Genomic DNA, 22,184 nt, shown 5'->3' with positions numbered 1-22,184 from the left:
CCTCTCTCCCTCTCCTCACTTCTACTTTTCCTCTCTCTGCTTTTGCTCCTTCCTCTCTCCCTCTCCTCACTTCTACTTTTCCTCCCTCTGCTTTTGCTCCTCCCTCTCTCCCTCTCCTCACTTCTACTTTTCCTCCCTCTGCTTTTGCTCCTTCCTCTCTCCCTCTCCCTTTTCCTCCCCCTCGTCGTCCCTCTGTCTGTGTCACTGTCGTCATGATTCCTGAGGGCATCTCTGGGTAAACTCTGAGACTCTTTTTTCCTCCTCCTCCTCCTCTTGTCTCCAGCTTCCCGAGAGCTCTCTCCCAGCTCGGAGACGGGGCTCTGTAAACCCGAGCTTCCTCCTCCCTCTGAGCCCCGTCTTCTCCTGCTCCTTCCCGTCCCTTTCTCCTTCTCGCGTCCATCCGAAGACCTGCTTCTCCTCTTCTGCTTGGAGCTGCGCCCCTTCCGCCCGGTGGAGTCTACTGCAGCCAGACCCTGCTCCTTGGGGTGATGCAGGAGGGAGGGGGAGGCGATTCTGTGCTCACGGCCTGGACACACATTACACGGAGAGAGAGGGAAAAAACAGACTGAGTAGGCAGGTAAAAGAGAGGAAGAGCAGAGAGCATTATGTAATCTGTTATTAAAGAGCTCTGATATCCAGAAAGTGTTTTTTTTGTTTCATGCTTTTTTGTTAGTGCATTAGATTAGCTTGTGTAACGACAGCTGCTTTTCTATTTTAGTGCAACCTTCAGATAACCTTTCAATGGAAATACGACACACATCTGATCATCAATGTGCTCCACAAGAATGTAATTGCACCATTTTCTTCGTTAAAGACTTAGAAATTGCATAGCTGGTGCAGCCTGCTCAGAGGTAGGTTTGAGGGGAACTGAATTGGGCAGGAAATCGGTATAATATTGTAAATGTCTGCACCATTATTTAAGTTGATCATCTTATAAGCAGGAGGACCAACACACAGGCTGTAAGGTATCTTTCACTACAAGTGAAGACGGCAGTGGTGACTGAGTAGAGGAATGTAGAGAGACAGAAAATGGGAGAACTAACAGGAACCATTACCAACCGCGTATTCTCTGTCCGTCCAATGACATAGAAGCAAGGCTCGCCTAGCTTGGAGTTGGTCATACATAGAGACAAACTGGAGAGCTCCACTGAGAGAGAGAAAAAAGAAATGGAAGAAGGAGTGGAGCAGAAGGGAGATAAATGTTTGGAAGAAAAGGAAAACCAAGACAGGTGGAAGAAACGTTGTGTGGGAATGTTAAAAACAAAAAGGATCGGATGGGTTAAAAGGTGGAAAACACCACAGAAGAAAAAGAAAGAGTAAAAGGGTAGAACATGTTAGTTAGAACCAATCCCACAGGTAAAGAAGAAGAAGAAACACACACAAGAAAAAGGCATCACATGCAAAATACAGTTTTCAGTCTTGTGTTTCAAGTTTTACATATTCTCATGCTTACAATTTCCCACATAAACACAAGATGGTCCTGAAATATTCCTAAATCTTCTCGTTGTGTCTCACCATAGTCGGGGACGTAGCCGTTTCCTCTCTTAAGGACCAGGTGGATGCGGTGGCCTCCTCTACGGATCTGCTCCACCGCCTGGCTGTGGGTCATTCCTGCTGTACTGTCCCCATTGATCTCCACAAGCTGATCACTGACCTGCAGCCACAAACACAACGTCCACGACATTACTTTAGATATCACATCTATTACCTCAGTAAAATAACGGAATATTCTGCTATATAAATGTGCCACAGTAACGAAGATACAGCAGATATTTTGACTTATCATGGCGGGAAAAGCACAGGTGATATTAGTAACATTAACAATGGCTCTGTCCTAGTAGTCCATGACAGTGTGACAGTGAGCCAGCATGGATAATACCATCACCCTGAAACTGAAGCAGCTAAATGGAATTTATTTACACCTGTACTTTTCCTACTGTGACAAGTCAAATTGTCTTCAAAATGGCCTCTTGTATTGTGATTACTTACTTTCATTACTTGACAGTGGATAAAATGGAAACAAGACTAGTCTATAGATATGCTGCTAGCGGCTCTGTGAGACTGCACTAAATGCTAACGCTAGCATGGCCACATTCTCACAATTATTGATGTTTAGCAGATATAATTTCACCCTCTTAGGAGGATTATTCACTGTCAGTCAAATATGATCAAACCACATCCATGCAGTCCTGATGAAGATTATTGTTAAAGGTGCAGTGTGTAGGATTTGGCATCTAGTGGTGTGGTTCCAGATTGCAACCAACTGAGTACCCTTCTGCTCACTCCTCCCTTTTCAAGACTGCGGTAACGTGAGCCGCTGAGTGCAAAACCGTGGAAACGCCGTTCGCCTCGCTCAGAGGCCATCCTCACCATAATAACACTACTTTAGGAGCAACAGAAGTCAGACGGCGGCTGGCGGTTCCACGGTTTTACACTCTGCGGCTCACGTTACCGCAGTTTCACAAGCATGTCGAAGAACTACGGTGGCCTTCATGTAACCTAAAACATGAAAGGCTCTCTCTAGAGCCAGTGTTTGGTTTGTCCGTTCTGGGCTACTATAGAAACATGGCAGAGCAACATGGCGGATTCTGTGAAGAGGACCCACTCCCTATGTAGATATGAACGGCTCATTCTAAGCTAACGAAAACACGATTCTTAGTTTCCGGTGATACTGAAACTGGAATATAGGTGATGGAATGTAATATTATAAACGAATGAAAACATAATTATGAATATTATATTCCATTTCTGCCAATAGATCCCCTGAAATGTTACACATTGTTCCTTTAAACGCTTTATCAATAACACCTACTTTTTTTGTTGTTGTCAAAACTGTAATTTTTATCATTGCTCATGAATATTTTATGTTATTGAGAGAAACTTCAGATTTTAAATCACATTTTCAAGGATTTTAAGTGTCTTTGCTTTAACTGAAAAGTTTACCAAAAGAGAGTTAAGGAGCAGAATACATAATTGTTTGTATTTAGAAGTATTTAGTGTGGCATTAATCAACCCTGACTTCATCAAATGTCTGTTGGAAGTGTGGCTGTGAATTATTCAAAAGAAAGTTTGAGTACGACTGCACATGCTCACTCACAGCAGTGCAAATAACAATAATTGGATTGAGACGACGATACAGAGAATAATGCAGATATGCATACAGTATATGGTATGAATACATTAGAGTAAAAGAGTAGTATACATATAGACAAATTGTGAAATGCACACAGCCAACACACCTGCATTTTTAGACTCCGTGAGGCCGGCCCCCCCTCCATCAGTCCCAGGACGTAGAGGCCCATGTTGTACTCGCTGCCCCCTCGGAGGCTGAAGCCGAAGCCTGAGTGGCCACGATCCAGGTCCACGCTGTAATACCTGGAGTCACGCTAGTTGACGAGAGCAGAGAGAGCAGAGAGGGATGACTGAGTATCATCACAGTAGGGAATATTATACTCAGACAGGCAGTGGATAAGATGAGCTACAGCAAAAGTCCAGTCGCTCACCTTTGGACGCGACCTCTGACCTTTTTTGCTTCTGTGACCGGGGTCATACTCAGTGGTTTCTGAAAGGCTTGAAGAATCTGAAAAAGATTATGATTGAACTGTGAGTCAATACCCAGGCAGTGTATTTGTGTGCGTTTCCTGGATATTCATGTGTATGCTTACAGGTGCTGGGACGGGGGACGATGGTGAGGCGCAGCGTGTTTCCTGCTCGACGAAGGATCTGAGCGAGCTCCCGATGAGGCAGGGTCACCACCGAGCGTCCCTCTACGGCCTCTAATCGATCTCCGGGCCGGATCTGACCGCTCTTGGCCGCCGGGCTGCCTCGACGTACCGTCACAAACCGGTGGGGGAGAAGTGAAGCAGCTGAAGAGGACAGAAAACATCAAACAGTCACTACTACTTTAAATGACTTGTTGCTTGTTGTTGAGTAGTTCACGCTTGACTTGGAACACGAAACTCCATCCAGCCCCAAAACTTTCCTTTTAACTGAAGGAAGAGAGTAATAAGTGGGGTCAAATGTAGATAAATTTAAAAGCAGGAAGATTTATTTCACCGCTGGGTTTGCCAGCATTCCTAAAACAAGCCGAAATTAAGCTTTGGATTGTTTTTGGCAGGGTGTACTTCGTAAATTACTTCCCACAGAAGCCTTCCTTTACACCTCCCCCCTACTGTCTCCTTGAAACACTCTCCTCTCCCCCTTCATCTTCCCATCTATCATCTCCATCCGCTGACACAACAGGAACGGCTTTTCACTGTTCAATGATTTGTCTTCCTGCTCAAGAACAAACTGTGATGGAAACACAGGCTTTACAGCAATATTTTTATGTCCCAAATCTGTCAAACTGCACATAACAACAGACTTTAGATATTTACACATCGGTTTATACAGTGTTTGTGACTTTTACGCACGGCTCTTAAAAGATCCACAAACTTGCAGTCCATCTGCATTAGTATGCCTCTAGCATACACAATAAAAACACACGCTGCAATATTTAGTTCTTTCTGCTGGCACCACAAAATGTCTTTCTCCTCCATGTGGGAAAACTCTGGCCGTCATCTCCCACCCCAAACGCACCACATATCACTCCTAGAAAGCTGTTGTACACAGGAGAGTGAAGTTGACTCAACTGACCTCTGAGTTGAAGTGCGTGTACAATGTGAGCGAGGACAATTAGCTGCATGTATGAGACAGGAACTCAATTTGTCTTATCTTCTGTACGAGGAGATCGCTCACAATTAAGCTTAACTCTGGTCGGTGTCTGAGGTTGATGAGAAAAATATTGAGCAGCCTAAAAATAAATTTGCTTCCATTAATCTCATCTTTTTAGCTGGATTGTCTCTGTCTGCTTTGTCTTCTAATTCTGATCTTCTGTTCCTCTTTCTGTATCTCAGTAAACCCCCTATTGCTCCATCCCTGACCCCTCTGTGGGGGTACGCTGTGCTTTGGTGACAGCTGGCCCCTCTAGAGCCTTGCCAGTGGCCTTATGTAACCCATCAGGGAGCGTAAAAAATGTTGAGACTCATTCAGCTGAGGTACATCGCCCCCTCAGTCTACATCCCTCCAGGATAAAAATAGCAAGTTTAAATTGTCTTATGGAGCGCCGTGAAATTGAAAATCGCTAGGAATCTGAGATAAAGTGTATGTCATATTTAAAATGCTAAAAGGTCCAGCCTATAATTCATGAGTCCAGAGTCTGCATCTCCAATCTGGGCCTAATCTGGGTGACCCAGGCAGAAACGGCAATCAGGTCAAATCAAAGCCAAGGCAGCTTTACAAATAGTCTTCTTATCATGCATAAAACATCGGCCTGACATCAACAGTCGCCAAAACACGTGAATACACATGCTCACACACGCACACAGCTCCATCGTGCACCACATACACAGTGACTCACGCAGAGGGATTGGGACAGATGTACTCAGCACACAAACACACACACACACACACATACACACACACACACACACACACACACACAGATGCATCCAAATGGACTGCTTTATATCGTAGTGTCTTTTCCTCTGGCTCTCCATGTTCTCCTGTCCAGAGTAATCCCACTGCAGTATGCCCAGCAGCCAGCCAGCCAGCCTCTGACGCTGGCACTGATCACAGCTCAGGAGTGGGAGCTGCCCCCTCCTCCCCCTCCACCCCCTCAACCCACCACCGTAAAATCCCCCCTCTGCATCAAGCCAGTGCAGACCTCCACACAGCAGCCTGCAGATGCCCAGTACATGCCGAGAGACTGGGGAGAGAGCAATGTTGATCTTGTGTGTGTGTGTGTGCAGGGTGGTTAATGCTGAACTCAGCACTGCTAATGCTATCTGTTAAATCCATTCATGTTGCTGCCTGTGGAGCTGACTAATGGCTCTAATACACCACATCATGTCGTATGCTGCTTTAAGCCTTTCTGGGTTAAACATATCTTAAATTTCATACGTTGCTGTCTCTGCATCATCCAGTATAACTGTAAAAAAAAAAATACCCACAATGCATATCGATCAGTTTCATCAACTATCTAGACATCTAGAACATGTGGATCTAACTTTCATACAGCCAGAGTCAACATCTGACAGAGCAAACTTTAGCGTGCAACACAGATTTATAACCTCTAGCTCATCATGCACACAGCTAAACAACTAAACAGTGAAACACTGCACCAAACCAATACCCTCCCCCCTTTTTTTTTTTTTTTTTTAAGTAAACATGAAACAAGAAGTGGAGCAAATAATTACGTCTGGACTCCTTCACAGTTTTCAAAGCAGACTGTAGTCTCTCCAGCATGGCTCTTTGATTAGCATGCGCAGAAAACACAAAAAAATGAATCCTAAATCCCCTTGTTGGGCAGCTTGGAGGTGTTGAGATTCACGTGTAACGGTCAACAGGAGCTAAAACACAGGTTTTGCCGTCCCCTCTGTTGCTCCTCTGCGAGGGAAATGTTCAGTGTGAGATTTCTCTTGAGCATTCAGAGAGCAATGGAGAGGTAGGTGGGAGGCGGAGGGAGAGATAGAGAGAGAGAGAGAGAGAGAAAAGGGGAGAGTTTTAATCTTTTGAAAAACCAGACTGGACGCTTTTACTGCAGAGTACAGGGGTGTGAGGGAGAGAGAGGGAGGGAGGGAGTAGGTGGGTGGGTGGGAGCCTGTGAGGGAGATAAGAGCGATGGAGGGAAAGACTGATGAGAGGAAGAGGAAGAGGAAATGATAGAGGATAAAGGCAGATATGGAGGGACAGAGAGGACTTATTTCGGTGACATGACAGGAGTGAAAATGAAGGGGAGAATGAGGACAGAGTGGAGGGAGGGATGGAGGGGGTCCCTGTGCTGCAGAGACAGGTGCACCTACAACCTTTATCTCACCATGAAAACATAAATGTGTGTTCGCTCGGGCCATAAAGCTAATTGGACTGCATCAAACTGGAACAGAGGGCGGCCAATGCGAGACAGAGGAAGAGGAGCGGGAGGTAATTCATCATGGGGATGCTGCGGTTAACCGGCTATTCATAAGCACTACACTAAAAGCTAATCAGGGCAGGATGTGTTCGCTTCCCAGACAGAACATAAACAAGCCTCAATGCGCTGTCAGGTCAGAGAACATTGGTCAGAGCAGATAGAGACACGCAGAGGGAGATACTAGTGATGTGATACATTTTTGCTTTAGACTAATTGAATTTAAAAGATATACTGTAGATGTAAATAACCTGTTAACTTATTTAAGGAATATTTTGACATTTGGGGAATCCACTTATTCAGTTGGATGAGAAGATAGATACCACTCTCATGTCTGTATGGTCAATTTGAAGTTAGTTTAGCTTAGAGGAGAAACAGCTAGTGTGGCTCTGTTCTAAGGTAACAAAATCGACCTATCAACACCTCTAAGCCTTACTGATTAACGCATTATATCTTGTTCGTTAAATTAATATAAAGATTCAAGATAATAAATAAGGCCTAATGATTCTTAATTACAAAAGTTCTGATCAGTCAGGAAATATAAACCCCCTGAGACCCCACAGAGTCTGTAGCAGGTTCAGTTTAACAGTTTAAGTTTAGTTCAATAACGCTCCAAAGTTAGGCTACATTTTGGCGAGGAAAAACAGGCATGGACATTTTCACAGGGGTCCCTTGACCTCTGACCTCAAGATATGTGGATGAAAATGGGTTCTCTGGGTACCCACGAGTCTCCCCTTTACAGAAATGCCCACTTTATGATAATCACATGCAGTTTGGGGCAAAAACCATGCAGTTTTTTGTATGCAATATAAATGTGTTATTATCGCCTATTCTAAAATGGTGTGTTTGAATATTTCTGCATACTGGGGTCCCTAAACACTTGGAATGGCATGAATATTATGATGTATGATATATGAATATTACTGTAAAGCTGAGACTCTTGTGGATCCAATGAGCCCAATTGTATTCATGTGTGATGATGTTAGTCCCCATAGTAGCCATTTCATTGTAGTGAGACCATTTTTTTTTTAAAATTTGACCTCACTAAATAAAATGACCTGTGGTGACCTCTAGGATAATCACAGCCTCATTAAACTTTACAGCCACAAACTAAAGACCTAGGGCATTCAGAGGATGGATGGCTTTTCTAGGTAGATTGACAATAAGGGGGTTTCTGAACAGTTTCTAGAACAGAAGTGCTCACCATCCAATTGTTGAAAAATGCAATTCTTGCAGAAATCTCAAAATGTCAAAAGTTTTTGATACCAAATATCCAAATTTGCTGCCCCCTTTAAAAAAAACGTTAATAGCTATTTACAGACTGTGTGGGCTAAAAAGAAGAAGCCTAATTCTCCTTTACATAATTCACTACATGTTTACAATCAGACAGGCAATTAAGATCAGTGTATATAATGTAATAGTGACATTAAATTGTGTCAGAGGAACCAAATTTGGGCTTTTATAGCCAGAATTTTTTGTATTTTTTTAAAAAGGTATATATCATATTTCCTCTCTCTTAATCTCCCTTCATTTCCCCAGCTTTAATGTTTTCAGGTAGTGGCGTGGTTGGTAGGCTATACATATGAGGACCTCGAAGGTGGGTGTTGTGTGATAGATTGTGGTGGGCCGGTCTGGGCCAAAATGCCAGGGCCCTGCTCCTAGCTAGCCAAAAGTGAACTCGTGACAATAGCGGATGCCAAAACGGATTTCCTTCAACAATTCAAATAAAAACCAACCTGGGGAAAAAACGACATGTTACAAGAAAAGGGTTGATGATGCATCATGACTCATCCGGTGGCATGTCGCCATGGTGACCACTTTTTAATCTGTAATTACCTAATGGTGCATCTGTCCACAAGGGCATCCAAATGAAACCTGTTTTCCCGGGCAGATAACCAAATGGTTCTACTGGGCCAGAGAAGTTCAACTAATGCTGCGTAACGCCCGTCCACTTCTACTTCACATCAAAATACAGTTTCATAAACCAATATGTGCTATGTTTAAAGCATTTCACTTGCTTTACATGTAGTTGGCTCTCACCTTTGCCATTCTCCACATCCTGAGAGGCGATGACGAATCCAAAGCCCTCTCCCTGCTTCCTCCTCAGCTCCACATCAAACCCTCGGAGCGGCCGCGTTCGTTCGCCACCCTGCCTCTCCAGACCCGAGTCAGGCACCGTGACACCGCCGGCCTCGTCCTCCAGGCCCGTGTTGATCCAGTCTTTGGGCTCCATGGTGAGGGTCACCGGAATGGACTCCAAGAAGCTGGTGCTCTGGACCAGCGAGGAGCGCATCGGGGCTGGGGAGTTAGGGGCGCTGACGGAGGTACGGGGCACAGGCAGAGCTTCTGGGAACAAAGAGGAGTTGTCTGAACCGACAGGTGGAGGAGGGGGGCGGAGGAGAGGCGGAGGGAGTCTCCGGTGGGAGCCGGGGGAGATGGTTGAATGATAGACACCTGATAATGAGAGAGAAAATAACTGTGAGATGAATTTAGCCACAGTGGATGCTTGTTTGTCAGTCACTAGAATGACTCTACGACAAATGTGAATCATTTACCTCCTCTGTAAACCAACAAGATGACTTCTGCCTGTTTGGTGTGTTCCTGGAGAACTGTTTGTACCTGTCAACAAACATGAATATATTGTGACTTATTTTGAAATTCTTTGGGTATATTTGAGTGTTCATCTCTAAATTTGATTGATTAGCATGTTTTCAGCCAGTGGTTGTCAATCTGGGGGAAGGGAGATGAATTCTTATGAATAATTTTACTCTAAATTGTGGTAATTTTCAGACTTCTCTCTAATTTTATTTTATTTTGTGAAATACTGTATAGTTTGATCTCTTCAGGCCACAAAAACATTATTCAAATGAACCATCTGAGAAGGGAAAATCATGCTTTGATTGAACTTTGGTCCTCCATTACCTGTGCAAAACTAAGACTCTGGACATCTGCTCCGTTGATCTTGACAATAGCATCCCCTGGCTGCAGGGAGCTGCACTGCTTCCTGTCCCAGACTCTTTTCACTATAGTCATCCTGCCTCCTGGACCGCCAGCCATCACGCTGAAGCCGAGTCCTCCGTCTCCTTCGGTCTGGGCCAAGGCCACTGGCACCAGCTCCCCTCCGCTGAAGCTGCCAACTCCGCTGCCCACACTCAGCGCCCCGGGAGAGGACACGCTGCTGGGACTCGCAGTGGGGCTGGTGTTGCCATGGAAACCGTTGAAGCCTCTGTGGTGGCGGGGGCTCTCAGGGGTGGCGGGAGGTCTGAGGTGTGAGGGCTGCGGTCTGAAGAGGCGGGAGTGGGCGCTGCGGGGGCCGCCGGGGGAGGACGAGGGCCTCCCCGGGGACTGAGGCAGGGGCAGCCGGGACCCCGACAGGGTGCAGGTGGACAGGTCACTCTCAGACGACTTGGACGTGCCGTAATGATAAGGATGAGGGGGCGCTGAGAGGGAGTTATTGTTGTGATTACGGATCATTGAGGCCCTGATGGAAAAGAATGTGAGGAGTAAAAATCAATCGAAAATAAAATATGTCTTTGCTTTCACACATTTCCTGGTACTGAAATGTTCAGGGCTGCAACTAAAGATTATTTTCATTATCAATTAATCTGCCAATTGCTTTTCTCAATCAATCGTTTAGTCTATAAAATGTCAAAAAAGATATTTCATTGACTATCATATATGACAAAAAGCATCCTTACATTTGAGAAGCAGGAACTGTCTGAAATTTGGAATTTTTGCTCTAAAACAATTAATCAATTATCAAAATAGTAATAACATAATGTTATGATTTGAGCATATTTTTTATGCTAAATGCAGTACCTGTGAGGGTTTCTGGACAATATTTGTTATTGTTTTGTGTTTTTAATTGATTTCCAATAGTAAATATTTTCATACACCTACATAAAGCAGCATATTTGCCCACTCCCATGTTGATGAGAGTATTAAATACTTGACAAATCTCCCTTTAAGGCACATTTTAAACAGATACAAAATGTGTGATTCATCGTGATTAAATATTTTAATGGATTGACAGCCCTAATTTGTACGATTCAAAATCTGCTTCAAATCACTGCAATCAACTGCTAATTGTTTTAATTACACACTTGAGGAGGGCATTAGAAATTCAAATGAATGCAGCTCAAAAGCACATTTCTGCAGGAACCAATTTGTGCCGTATACGTGTAGGTGTTACCTGTGTGAACCAATGGCAGAAACAACTTCGCTGTCACTCTGGCTGGCGAGCGTCGGGTCGAACGACTGCAGCCGGGCTAGACTTCTCAGCGAACGAGGAGGACGCACAGGTGGGGGAGAGGGCGCGTTGCTCATACTGGAGCGTCTGTACGAGGGCAGTTGTGTGGTAGCGAAAGACATGGCGTTTCCATTGGCATCAAGAGTCACGCCTGGCTCCATGTAGCTCATGTCGCTGTGGACCCCGTTGTAGTTAAAGTGCTGGGTGTGGGGAGTGGGTGTCGGGAGGCGAGGTAGTTGGTGAAGAGGCTGAGGCTGGGTGGTGGTGGGTGGTAGGATGGGGTCGCCGCTGTCCAGCAGCCTTGGCGCGGGCTGCTTGGGACAACCATCGGGGTTGTAGAGCATGGGGTAACCTCTTGTGACCTCTACGTCCACACTGTGGCCCACTGACACCGACTTGAGCATCTCCACCACCTCTTTGTGAGACACTCCCAACACACAGACGTCATTGATGTACACCAGGATGTCCGCTAATAAAGCACAAAAAGAAAACACATAGAGATATCATTATAATACTTTTAATCATCTGCCGTAAAAATTACACACCTTTGTCAGTCTTACTGCTTCACCATTTTCATATGCTTGAGTGTGCAGATAAGTGTATTTTGCAAATGAAACACTGTCTGTGTGTTTTGTGTGGGTGCGGACTAATCCAACCAACTAATCCCTCTAAACCTATTAACAGATATGAACTAGATCAGCCCCTGCTGTGACAGCTTGTGCTGTGGCTTCCTAGAGTGGTAGTAACTGCCTGTATGGGCATTTGTGTGCGTGTGTGAAGTGGATGCGTATACCGTTGCATATGCGTGAGTTATGATAGCTTGATTATGGTGCGCTAGCCTCGAGGATTAAGGACTGATTGTGTTATACATTTGCTGCGGGAGATCAGAAAAGGTATAATCCCAGAGAGTGGAGACAGAAAACTGGAGAGATGTTAAGACACCGCTGATTCAAATATTTCAACTTTTTGCAAGATTCCAGTGACCGTAGTTCTCAGTCTGCAGATATGTTGTGTACTATTATTAATAATATACCAGTAAGTATTGTCTTTGTGTCTGAGAATGTGTCCCCTCCGGTGTCCAGTTGATGTCACCTTTTTTACATTTCAACTAGCTTCCTCATGCAGTAATCATCCCTGGTTCGTTGTATATTCACCTGTCTTGAGTGCTGAGGGTCCGCTTGAAGTCACGCTGTAGACCTGGAGGAACTCTCTTGGCCTGCTGCCCCCGACAATGTTGAAACCAAACCCCCTGGAGCCCTTGATCAAGTGTGTGTGCACGGGGAAACCCCTGAGCTCCCCGGGCTGCTCCGTGAACCCTGGTAGTCACCGAAGATATACAGTGACAGAGAAACAGAGAGAGAGATGATGAGGTAATGATGATGCTTTCCTCCAAGGAAAAAAGTCTTCAAGGCAGCAAGGATTAAAAAGAATACCACCAGAGTAATATCAGAGAAAGAGAGTTTCAGTTCCTGTGTGTTTATAAAACTAAATGATTAAATAGACACGCACACAAACCAAAAGTGTTTGGTGTAAAGATTGCATTAAAAGCAGAATGCATTACAGACTACCTCCTTAAAATCAGACACGTAATCCTTTAGATTGACCCAATTCAGCTCTGCAATCTGGGTCTTTTTATTTACGGTTTACTCTCACTTTTGCATCAAAAAAGTTTACTTTTCCTTCTTATTTTTTGGCCCTATGTTTGTTTGTGGAGTAGCATTCTTTCCAAGTCGCATACATTAAAACACCCTGGCACATTTTGAGCGTCAGATTTTACAGTAATCCTTTCACATGCAGTTTAATTCAGACCATAATGGGGATTATATCACCTTCTGCTGGTGATGGAAGTGTACTGCACTTTACTGGGATTACAGCACCATAACAGATGGGTTCCTTACAGTTCAGCCGTGTCAGACACACATCAAAAAGTAGATTACGTCCTTGTTCTTTTAACGACGAATCATGTGACCAAATTATGAAATTAAGTTGCCAGTCACATGCCGTCCACGTGTCGACCCTGCCAGCCTCAGCAGTGAGTCTGGCTCACAGCCAGCAGCTCCGAGCTTTAGGCCCTAATCACTTACACGTCTCCGTTCAGCTAAAAAGCTCATTCCATCTCATTTGTCTCGAACAAGCTGGCTCTGTCTGCTACTTCCGTTCTCCACAAATACGTAGCTTCATTTAGGGCTGTTCAACAGTTAAATGTGTCACAAGTGTTGCAATAATTACATCCCAGAGAGAAAGGAGGACACAAAAAGAGGCTCACATTCATTTTTGTAGACGGTCTCCCTGCTTGAGGCTCGAGGACTCTGCCAGTTGGTCCTCTTTGGGGTGCGGCTTGGAGAGACAAAGCAAAAGAAAAGATTCCCTCTTCAGAAACATAATAGCGTTGGATATAATATGAAATGTAATACACTCAGAACAGAGATGCCTGCCACTGATAGTATGTACTGATGTATTCTGATCATGTTTAAAGGAACGGTTTGACATTTTGGGAAATACGAATATTCACTTTAGATGAGAAGATTCATATCAGTCAATTAAATATGAAGCTGGAGCCAGGAGACAATTAGTTTAGCTTAGCATGAACACTTCTGATCAGCACTTCTGAAGCTATAACATACTATAGCTTTTTTTTTTAAATGTTGTATCCATAAACTTAAGGGCTAAAACAATGAGCTATGGGAATTTACGGTTTCGTTTCGAAGTTTGTTTCACCTTCGAATAGTGTTTCCTGTACCGTTGACCTCCGTGGTTGGGGTTAAGGCTTAGATTAGGTTATGGTTAGTCATTGTAGAGTTAACTGGTTGGTGTTGGGATATGTTCGGGTTGAGGTTAAGCATCGAAGAAAGCAGCTTGTTAAAGGAAAAAGATTTAGCAATGAGAGCTAGCGTTTAAAATGGGTAACAGCAGTCCAAATTCCAAACATTGGAGCCGTGGCCCGTCCGCTCCTCCGGTGTGACTGATAGGAGTTAGCCCAAGTTTACACAATTTGAGGGTTACCTCCTAGACACGATCGCGTTTGCCGCTGGCCAGCAGTAGTAGTCGGAATCACTTCCACCACAGTGGACGGGATCACACTGGCCAAAACAAAAACAGACGCTCCGGACCGGAATGGAAATTTCCAAGGAGAACATCTGTTGTCAGAGAAGCCAGTATTTCAATTTAGCATGTTTCCTTAATCTCTGATGACTTATCATGGTCATTTTATGATTTATTACAGGAAATATATTACATATTGATCCTTTAAAGTTAGGGATACATTTGAGCTCAGGTGAAGGTAAGGGGAATCACAAACCGGTGGGGAAACAGACGTTGACACAGAGGAGGCAGATTGCAAAACCACAACTTGTTGTTTTTGGACTTTAGTTTTTGATATAATGTGTTAAGTCAGTGAGCTTTAGAAGTGCTGGTAGGTCAGCCTAGCTGCTTCCTCCCTGTCTTTATGCCAAGCTAAGCTAACCATTGTGTGATTCCAGCTTCATATTTAGTGAACAAATAAGAGTAGTGTTGATCTTCTTATCTAGCTCTCTGCAAGAAAGTAAATAAGCTTAATGAGCACATAATGTTGAACTATTCCTTTAACAGATTTGTGAAGAACAGGCAGATACTCACTCTGTGTAGTGAGACTCTCCGGGGTCACTGAAGGCCTGGTCCCAGTGATCAGGCATCACACCTCTCACCCTTGCACCGCTTCTGCTGCCGATGATCCCGTTCTCTACGACGCGACCATCCCCGCTGCTGGACGCACGGGGTCGCCCGGGAGACCGATGACTAGGAGGGACGCTGCTGCTGACACCTGCAGAGCCTCCTGAAATTGTAGAGTGATATGAAGCTTATGCGTAAATTCAGTCAGGAAGACTAGGGGTGCAATCTCATTCATTCTCATTTATTCGACCCTCCACCATCCCATCACCTCCAGATTCATCACATCAGAGTAATCCTGCTCGTCTTTCTTTCATTGGATCTGCATCAATCTTTTCACTACCACCATCACCAGTGTCTAAACCCGGGGGGAATAATCAAAATCCAACTACGGCATCACTTCCCCCTTACTATGTCACATTGGGTCTAAATCGCCAAAGACTGTTACTATTCATACATTTGTGCACTTTGTAATAAATAAATTACCATTCAATTCATACGAGTCTCTCCTGATGGAAATATCATTAAAAGTTTCTCCTGCAATCTGTAACGACCTGATGCTGTCAATACCATGTCAGGCAAAAAGACCTGAGGTCAGCATCTCAGCCAGCTTTGTCCTCCCTCTAAGGGGGGCAGAGTGTGTGACCATGCATATCATACTACCAGCTGAAGAAAAATAAGCTTTTTCTTTTTTTTTAGCCTTGCTGTCCTTGTAGCTGTCCTTCAGCTCCAGCATGGATCTGAGAGACACAGGACATAACATGGGGTGTCCTGAGTCCCGCTGTACTCGACAAGTCCTGCCGAACCCGTCCACCCACACGGTATCACTTCAGAAGGATGACTCAGCACAGGTCAGAGTGTTGGATGGCTCTCTCTAACTCCATCCTGCCTGAATCCTGTATTCACCTCAAACCCCCCCCCATCAGGCCGCCTGCTGCCCTACCTGCCTGTTTGGAGCACGTCTCTAGCTATCTGGATCTCTGCCTGCCTGTGTTTCTCACCTCCCACTCCTGCCCGCCTCACTCTTATCTGCTGTAGCATTCTGGCTCCCTGCCTCCACCTTTCCTAACACTCAGCCTCCCTACCTGCCTCCATCACCACCCTATGTCGCTGCCTCACTCCCTTACCCTAGCCATCTAATCTCATGCTCGCCTTCTGTTCAGCTCGTGTGCTCTAGTTTCTTGTTACCGTCTCTTCTCCAACTCTACAATACGCTTTTTTTCTATATAGATGACGTGATTAACAGTGGTGGAAAGTGCAGTTTTGAGGTACTTGTACTTGAGTATTTTATATTGTTTTATGCAATGTCATTTAATGAAATATTGTACTTATTTCTCCACCACATGTATGATTGCTAAAATGTTTGCACACTTTGGAGATATTACATAAAAACAACATTACATAAGCTTTTCAAATACCATGCATTATCAAAAATTAATTTCAGTGGTTCCCAACCTATTTAGTTTGTGATCCCTTACTAAGGGAGTAGTTGGGGTTCCTTGTCACGTTTCCAAGTTTTTAGCAGTTTTGAGAGAAATTTCCCCTCTTAACTGAGGCCCAAAGAGATCAAACTAATTAAAAAGAGGCAAAGAGGCAAAGATTAAAGAAACACCCACAAAATGAACGCCAATGTTTGTGGCAGAACTTAGTTTTTTCTTCTTTTCAACCCCATTAATCATCCCACAACCCCCCTTTGGAGTCTCTCCACCTATATCAGTCACGGGGGGCATGTTCCTGCGAGACAAGTACTTTTACTTTGATACTTAAATTGCATTTTTCTGATAATACTTCTGTACTTTTACTTAAAGGGACAGTGTATAGGATTTGGTGGCATCTAGTGATGGAGTACCCCTCCACTCACTCCTCCCTTTCCAAGAGTGTAACGTGAGCCGCATAGTAACGCCGTTCACCTTGATCCGAGGCCATCCTTACCATAATAACACTACTTTAGGATCAATAGAAGTCAGACGGCGACTGGCGGTACCACGGTTTTGCACTCTGCAGCTCACGTTAACGCAGTTTGACAAGCGTGTTGGAGAACTATGGTGGCCTTCAGGTAACGTAAAAACAGGAAAGACTCTCTCTAGAGCAAATGTTTGGTTTGTCCGTTCTGGGCTACTGTAGAAACACGGCGGACTCCGTGAAGAGGGCCCGCTCCCTTTGTAGATATGAAGGGCTCATTCCAAGCTAACGAAAACACAACAATTCTTAGTTTCAATTCATAGTTATGAATATTATATTCCATTTCTGAGATCCCCAGAAATGTTACACACTGGTCCTTTAAGTAGGATTTTGAATGCAGAACTTTTACTTGTAATGGAGTATTTTTACATTGTTGTATTGCTACGTTTACTTGAATAAAGGATGTGAATACTTTGTCTACCACTGGTGATTAATAAGCCTTTAAAACGTTCTAACATAATAAACCACATCTGGTACAATGAGTCATCCATCACAACCAAAATAGAAAAAGTTTTGCCTCATGAGAGAACAAAAATCCATATCGACCGTGTGTTGGCTATTCCAGTGTGAGGTGAGCCTAATGATCTAATTCAAACACTTGTCACATGACTCCCTCACCTCCATGTGTGCACACTTGCCTATCTGCTTACCTCCTTGCCTGCTCGACCTAAAGGCAGCCCGACCTTCCTTTGGAGGTGATCCAGCGATCGATGAGGCCACCGCCCCACTGAGAGTTTAGAGCATACTAATCGTGATAATGATTGATTAATTTGGGTATCAGAGACTGGAGCTATAGATAGAGGGACAATGCAGTGTTTAGCTGCTGGCCACTGTGCAGGGCTTAAGAGATAGGTTTTCCACCGTCGATATGTCTGAAAAACTATTTTAAAAAAGGGCGCCAATGACTATTTAATACTCCACTTCACATGTATGACCTTGCCCACAAATGCTGTCACACAGACCAGGTTTAGCAACACTTGCCTGACAGGCCAGAGTCATCCTCGCTGTTCTCACCGTCCTCTGCAGCCTTCTCCAGGTTGCTGAGGGATTTGCTGCGTGTGCGGAAGTTTCTGAGCAGGTTGCGGTGTTCTTGGTAGGTGATGGGGGGGCTCTCCGCGCTGATGTGAACGGGCCGAGGCGTGCCGTAGTAATTCCCTGAGACAGAGAGGGACAGGAGGAAGGCGTCTTGAGTAATGGCTTTTGCAATGAATGAAAAACTGTAAAAAATTGTGTGGAAACGCCGGTGGTCAGCAACAGGACACAGTCTGCATTAACATGTTTATGAGTTCCAGTCTGATATGAAATAAAAGACTATATATTCAGGGATTCAGTAGCAGGGTGGCTTCATGTCATTATGCACACAAACAGCACAAACTACATGCCTGCATGTACAGTATGTGCATTATGTCTCCCCTGAGATCATCTGCTGTATATTATTGTATATTCTCAGCTCTAGCCATCTGCTCCAGCTGCTAAAGAAGAAATTAAATTACCTCCACCCCTCCATTTGGCTCATGGAGACCCAAATGGGTTGAGGGGAAACATTAGATTACTGAACTCCACAACAAGGTCACCAGCCTGCAGGCTACGGTGCCGCGCACAATGCTGCTGATACTCCCGATTGCTTCGCTGTAGCGACGTGTCCGTCAATGTCGCATGGAAGGTAAGTGAGGATGACATTTATACCTCCCATTAAACTCTTATAAATTATGGATGCTAATGTATGGAGGCTTTTTAATCAGTGGCTGCACTCTGACCCTTATGGTGGGGAGAGGAGGAGGTAGCGGGGTAGATACGAGCTGAGCAACACCTGATGGCATCAATATAAAGAGATGGCAACTGACTGTCCTATTATGAACTATTTAAACCTCATTCATCACAACAAAAAACTGTTTTCAATATGTATTTATAACAGCTAGACTGGCTCTGTCCAAATGTAACAATCTATACCATCACCTCTAGAACTCACTAAAATGAACAAGTCGTTTTATCTTCTTGAAGTCTTTGCATCACCCTATGGTTGCCAGGCGACCAGCAGAGACTCCAAGAAGTCACTGCACCCGGCCAAGAAACAGGGCTTTTCTCAAACCACTCCCTACACCCTCTCCCTACCGACTTCCACTCCGTTTGCACATTGAGGGTCCGCCATATTAAGTACACATCCCCTAGAATATATTTTTGCACATTCCTGCCAAGCTTTCATTTTAAACAGATACATGAAAATAGTAGGCCTATTTTTAAATATCTGTATTAAGGCTGTCAAAATGAGCGCGATAACAAGTGTAAACGCAAATTTGTTAACGCAAACGATCTTTCAAAGGTTGTAGCAGGCTCAGTTTTAAAGCTAGAGGGAAGAGACTGGCATCACATGAAACTAGAAAACGTAAGGAATCCATCGGTACCAACCATGTCATACTAGCTTGTCGTGAAGGAGGTTAAATAACGCTCCAAACTATTTTAGCGAGGAAAAACTGGCATGGCCATTTTCAAAGGGGTCCCTTGACCTCTGACCTCAAGATATGTGAATGAAAATGGGTTCTATGGGTACCCACGAGTCTCCCCTTTACAGACATGCCCACTTTATGATAATCACATGCAGGTTTGGTCAACACATAGTCAAGTCAGCACACTGACACACTGACAGCTGTTGTTGCCTGTTGGTCTTGAGTTTGCCATGTTATTTATACTCAATGCAGTACCTGTGATGGTTTCTTGACAATATTTGTCATTGTTTTGTGTTATTATTTGATTTCCAATAATAAATATATACATACATTTGCATAAAGCAAGCATACTTGCCCAATCCCATTTTGATAAGAGTATTAAATACTTGACAAATCTCCCTTTAAGGTTCATTTTGAACAGATAAAAAAAAATTGTGATTAATTTGCGATTAATCACGATTAAATATTTTAATCGATTGACAGCCCTAATATTTATTTTAATTTTTCTACATTTACTGTATGATTCTTGTTTATGCACCAAAACACCAAATTCCTTGTATGTGAAAACCTTGGCAATAAATATTATGTGGAGTGAATGTAATGAGTCTCCCACCTCTCTGCCCACATTGTTACTTTTGTAGCTTATTATTAGTGCTGTGTATAACAGTTGATACGAAACCATGGTTACGAAACGTTCTGTTTCCGACGAAGAGAGGGAAGTTCGTCCAAAGCTTGCCGCTGTATTTGTACCCTACACCTTAAAGAGGGGTGCTTCATTTAGCTGTGACTGTGACTACAAATGGAGTAGAGAGTATCCCGTTTGAGAAAGGCCCATAGTGTTAGATAAACAATTAAAACAGTTAATTATTGAGCCTTAGAGGTGCTGGCAGGGTCGACCTCACCTTTGAACTTTCCACTCTCGAGCAGCGCTCCCGACTCCTCCAAGGAGAAGAACTCCTCAATGGAGACAAAGTTGTAGTCTACGCCTGAGATCTCCCCATCTCTGGGCTGTCTGGTTGTACCTGGGAGAGAGAGACAGCAGGAAGTATTTTGTATGCATACATCAAAGAGGATAGAATTACTGCCAGCTCTCACGTGGATGACGTGTCAATTAATCACGGCATTTTCCTCTCATCGGGGGTCATGAATCTTTATTCAGTGTTTAAACAAAACAGCAACTCAGCAGACTATAAATAGTCCAAACATTACAGTTTGACAAATTACAGAGAAATAGTCCAATGAAAGGGAACAACTTCATGGATCTATTCTGGTTGTATTTAAAGTTATCAAAAGGAGTTAACACATTGAATTAGAACATTAAGTAAGGGATAATGTACATTCATGTCATTGTTGTGAAATAAACCCTAACAGGGCGGTCTTGCATCGCCCTGTTGGGGTTTATTTCACAACAATGACCCACTAGCTGTTCATTATCCCGCTTATTACACGGCTACTTACTTAAGAAATCAATAATTTGACACAAAAACGGTCCGCCAAAGTCCGAGATCCGAACTGTGCCCGTAGCGACGGTCTGTTATACATAGCAACGATCTGTTATAAAGAATTAACAGACCGTAGAGCGCTGTGATTGACCAATCAGAATTGAGTATTCACAAAGCCGTGTAATAATTGATAATAACAATTAACAGGTGACCTCTCTTATTACAGCATGATGTAAAGTCAGAGCATCAACCCACAAACCAACATGTGCCCTTTGGTATGAAGAGCACGATGATGACGGTAGGCATTTACCAAGCCCTCTTTCTTATGAACGGATCGATAAGAACAGAATTAAACATTAATGAGGCACTGTGAGAGTCTTAAAGTCTTTCGATCACCATTGCAAAGATGGAGCTCTCAGATGATCACTGGTCTGTCATCATAATTGATTCACATTGACCTTGGCCTGCAGTGAGTCTAAACCAAAGCAGGGAAAGAAAGCATCATTACAGAAACACTGCAATGTGTTCTGTGTTTTGATCTGCCACCCACTGAATACATGCGCAGGCATGTTTAGTGTGAAATATATCACGTTTTTATATTACTCAGGAAGTCAAATCTGATGGAATAATTTTCATTTGCAAATTAAACTAAAAGGCGCCCGTTCTGACCTTGAGACAAGTAATTCCTCTCCCAAGACAAAAATCACACCAAGCCCAAACTGAGGACAAATCTGCGTCCTTCTCCTGGAGGACCACATGTGATGTCAGCGCGGGGTCGGCAGGAGGGAGTCACACCCAGCTACCCTATAAAACCTGTGATTAATGCGCCGCTGTCCTGGGAGCTGCTCTCCCAGCCACAATGACACATGCAGGACTGCACAGAGCATGCACGCAAACACACACACACAGGCCAGAAAAAAAACTAAATTAAACAGACACAAACACACACACACACACACACACACACACACACACACACACACACACACACACTACAGCCAAGTCACACATGTAGACACACAGACATTAAAGAGCAGGAGGCATCTCCATCAGCCTGACCTCTCCTTTCTGTAGCACAAAGTGAGTTTACTGTACAGTACGCGTCCCGATCAGCGACAGAGGATGAGGCACTGGCCTCTGATTTTGTGCTGGCAGCAGTTACGTTTCCACCTGCTCTGATCACAAAAGCCAATGCAAAAAAAAGCAATTTTCACGGCTTTAGGTGGCAAAGGTATACATACAGACCGATCAAGAATCTCAAAAAAACATTTATATATGTTGAGTTGAGGGCTGCAACTGACTTATTAGAAATTGATTGATCATTTGGTCTATAAAATGTCAGAAAATAGTGAAAAATGCTGGAAGCTGGGACGTCTGATTGTTTTGCATTTTTGCTTAAAAAATAACATATACACTTGTTAATGTAAAGGTCTTATTGATAACATTTTTATCCATCCATTATCTGTAACCGCTTATCCCATTTGGGGTCGCGGGGG

General features: G+C 43.9%; 1 protein-coding gene across 1 annotated transcript in view; it reads right to left on the bottom strand.

The window, feature by feature from the left end:
• Positions 1-326: 326 nt before the first annotated feature.
• The window catches only part of magixb (MAGI family member, X-linked b), a 41,243-nt gene continuing 19,385 nt past the window's right edge, over positions 327-22,184 (bottom strand). The window contains exons 4-18 of the mRNA XM_074643514.1: positions 20,149-20,268; positions 17,784-17,957; positions 14,811-15,006; positions 13,462-13,532; positions 12,350-12,511; positions 11,139-11,664; positions 9,869-10,427; positions 9,502-9,565; positions 8,987-9,400; positions 3,666-3,866; positions 3,504-3,580; positions 3,240-3,386; positions 1,516-1,654; positions 1,044-1,147; positions 327-526 (exon numbers count right to left, since the gene is read on the bottom strand). Of these exons, the coding sequence (XP_074499615.1) occupies positions 458-526; positions 1,044-1,147; positions 1,516-1,654; positions 3,240-3,386; positions 3,504-3,580; positions 3,666-3,866; positions 8,987-9,400; positions 9,502-9,565; positions 9,869-10,427; positions 11,139-11,664; positions 12,350-12,511; positions 13,462-13,532; positions 14,811-15,006; positions 17,784-17,957; positions 20,149-20,268 (3,023 nt within the window). The 3' untranslated portion in view covers positions 327-457. The remainder of the gene's footprint in view (positions 527-1,043; positions 1,148-1,515; positions 1,655-3,239; positions 3,387-3,503; positions 3,581-3,665; positions 3,867-8,986; positions 9,401-9,501; positions 9,566-9,868; positions 10,428-11,138; positions 11,665-12,349; positions 12,512-13,461; positions 13,533-14,810; positions 15,007-17,783; positions 17,958-20,148; positions 20,269-22,184) is intronic.

This window comes from Sebastes fasciatus, chromosome 8 (genome assembly GCF_043250625.1).
Source record: "Sebastes fasciatus isolate fSebFas1 chromosome 8, fSebFas1.pri, whole genome shotgun sequence".
Lineage (NCBI taxonomy): Eukaryota > Metazoa > Chordata > Actinopteri > Perciformes > Sebastidae > Sebastes > Sebastes fasciatus.
This window is presented reverse-complemented; position numbering and strand designations above follow the sequence as displayed.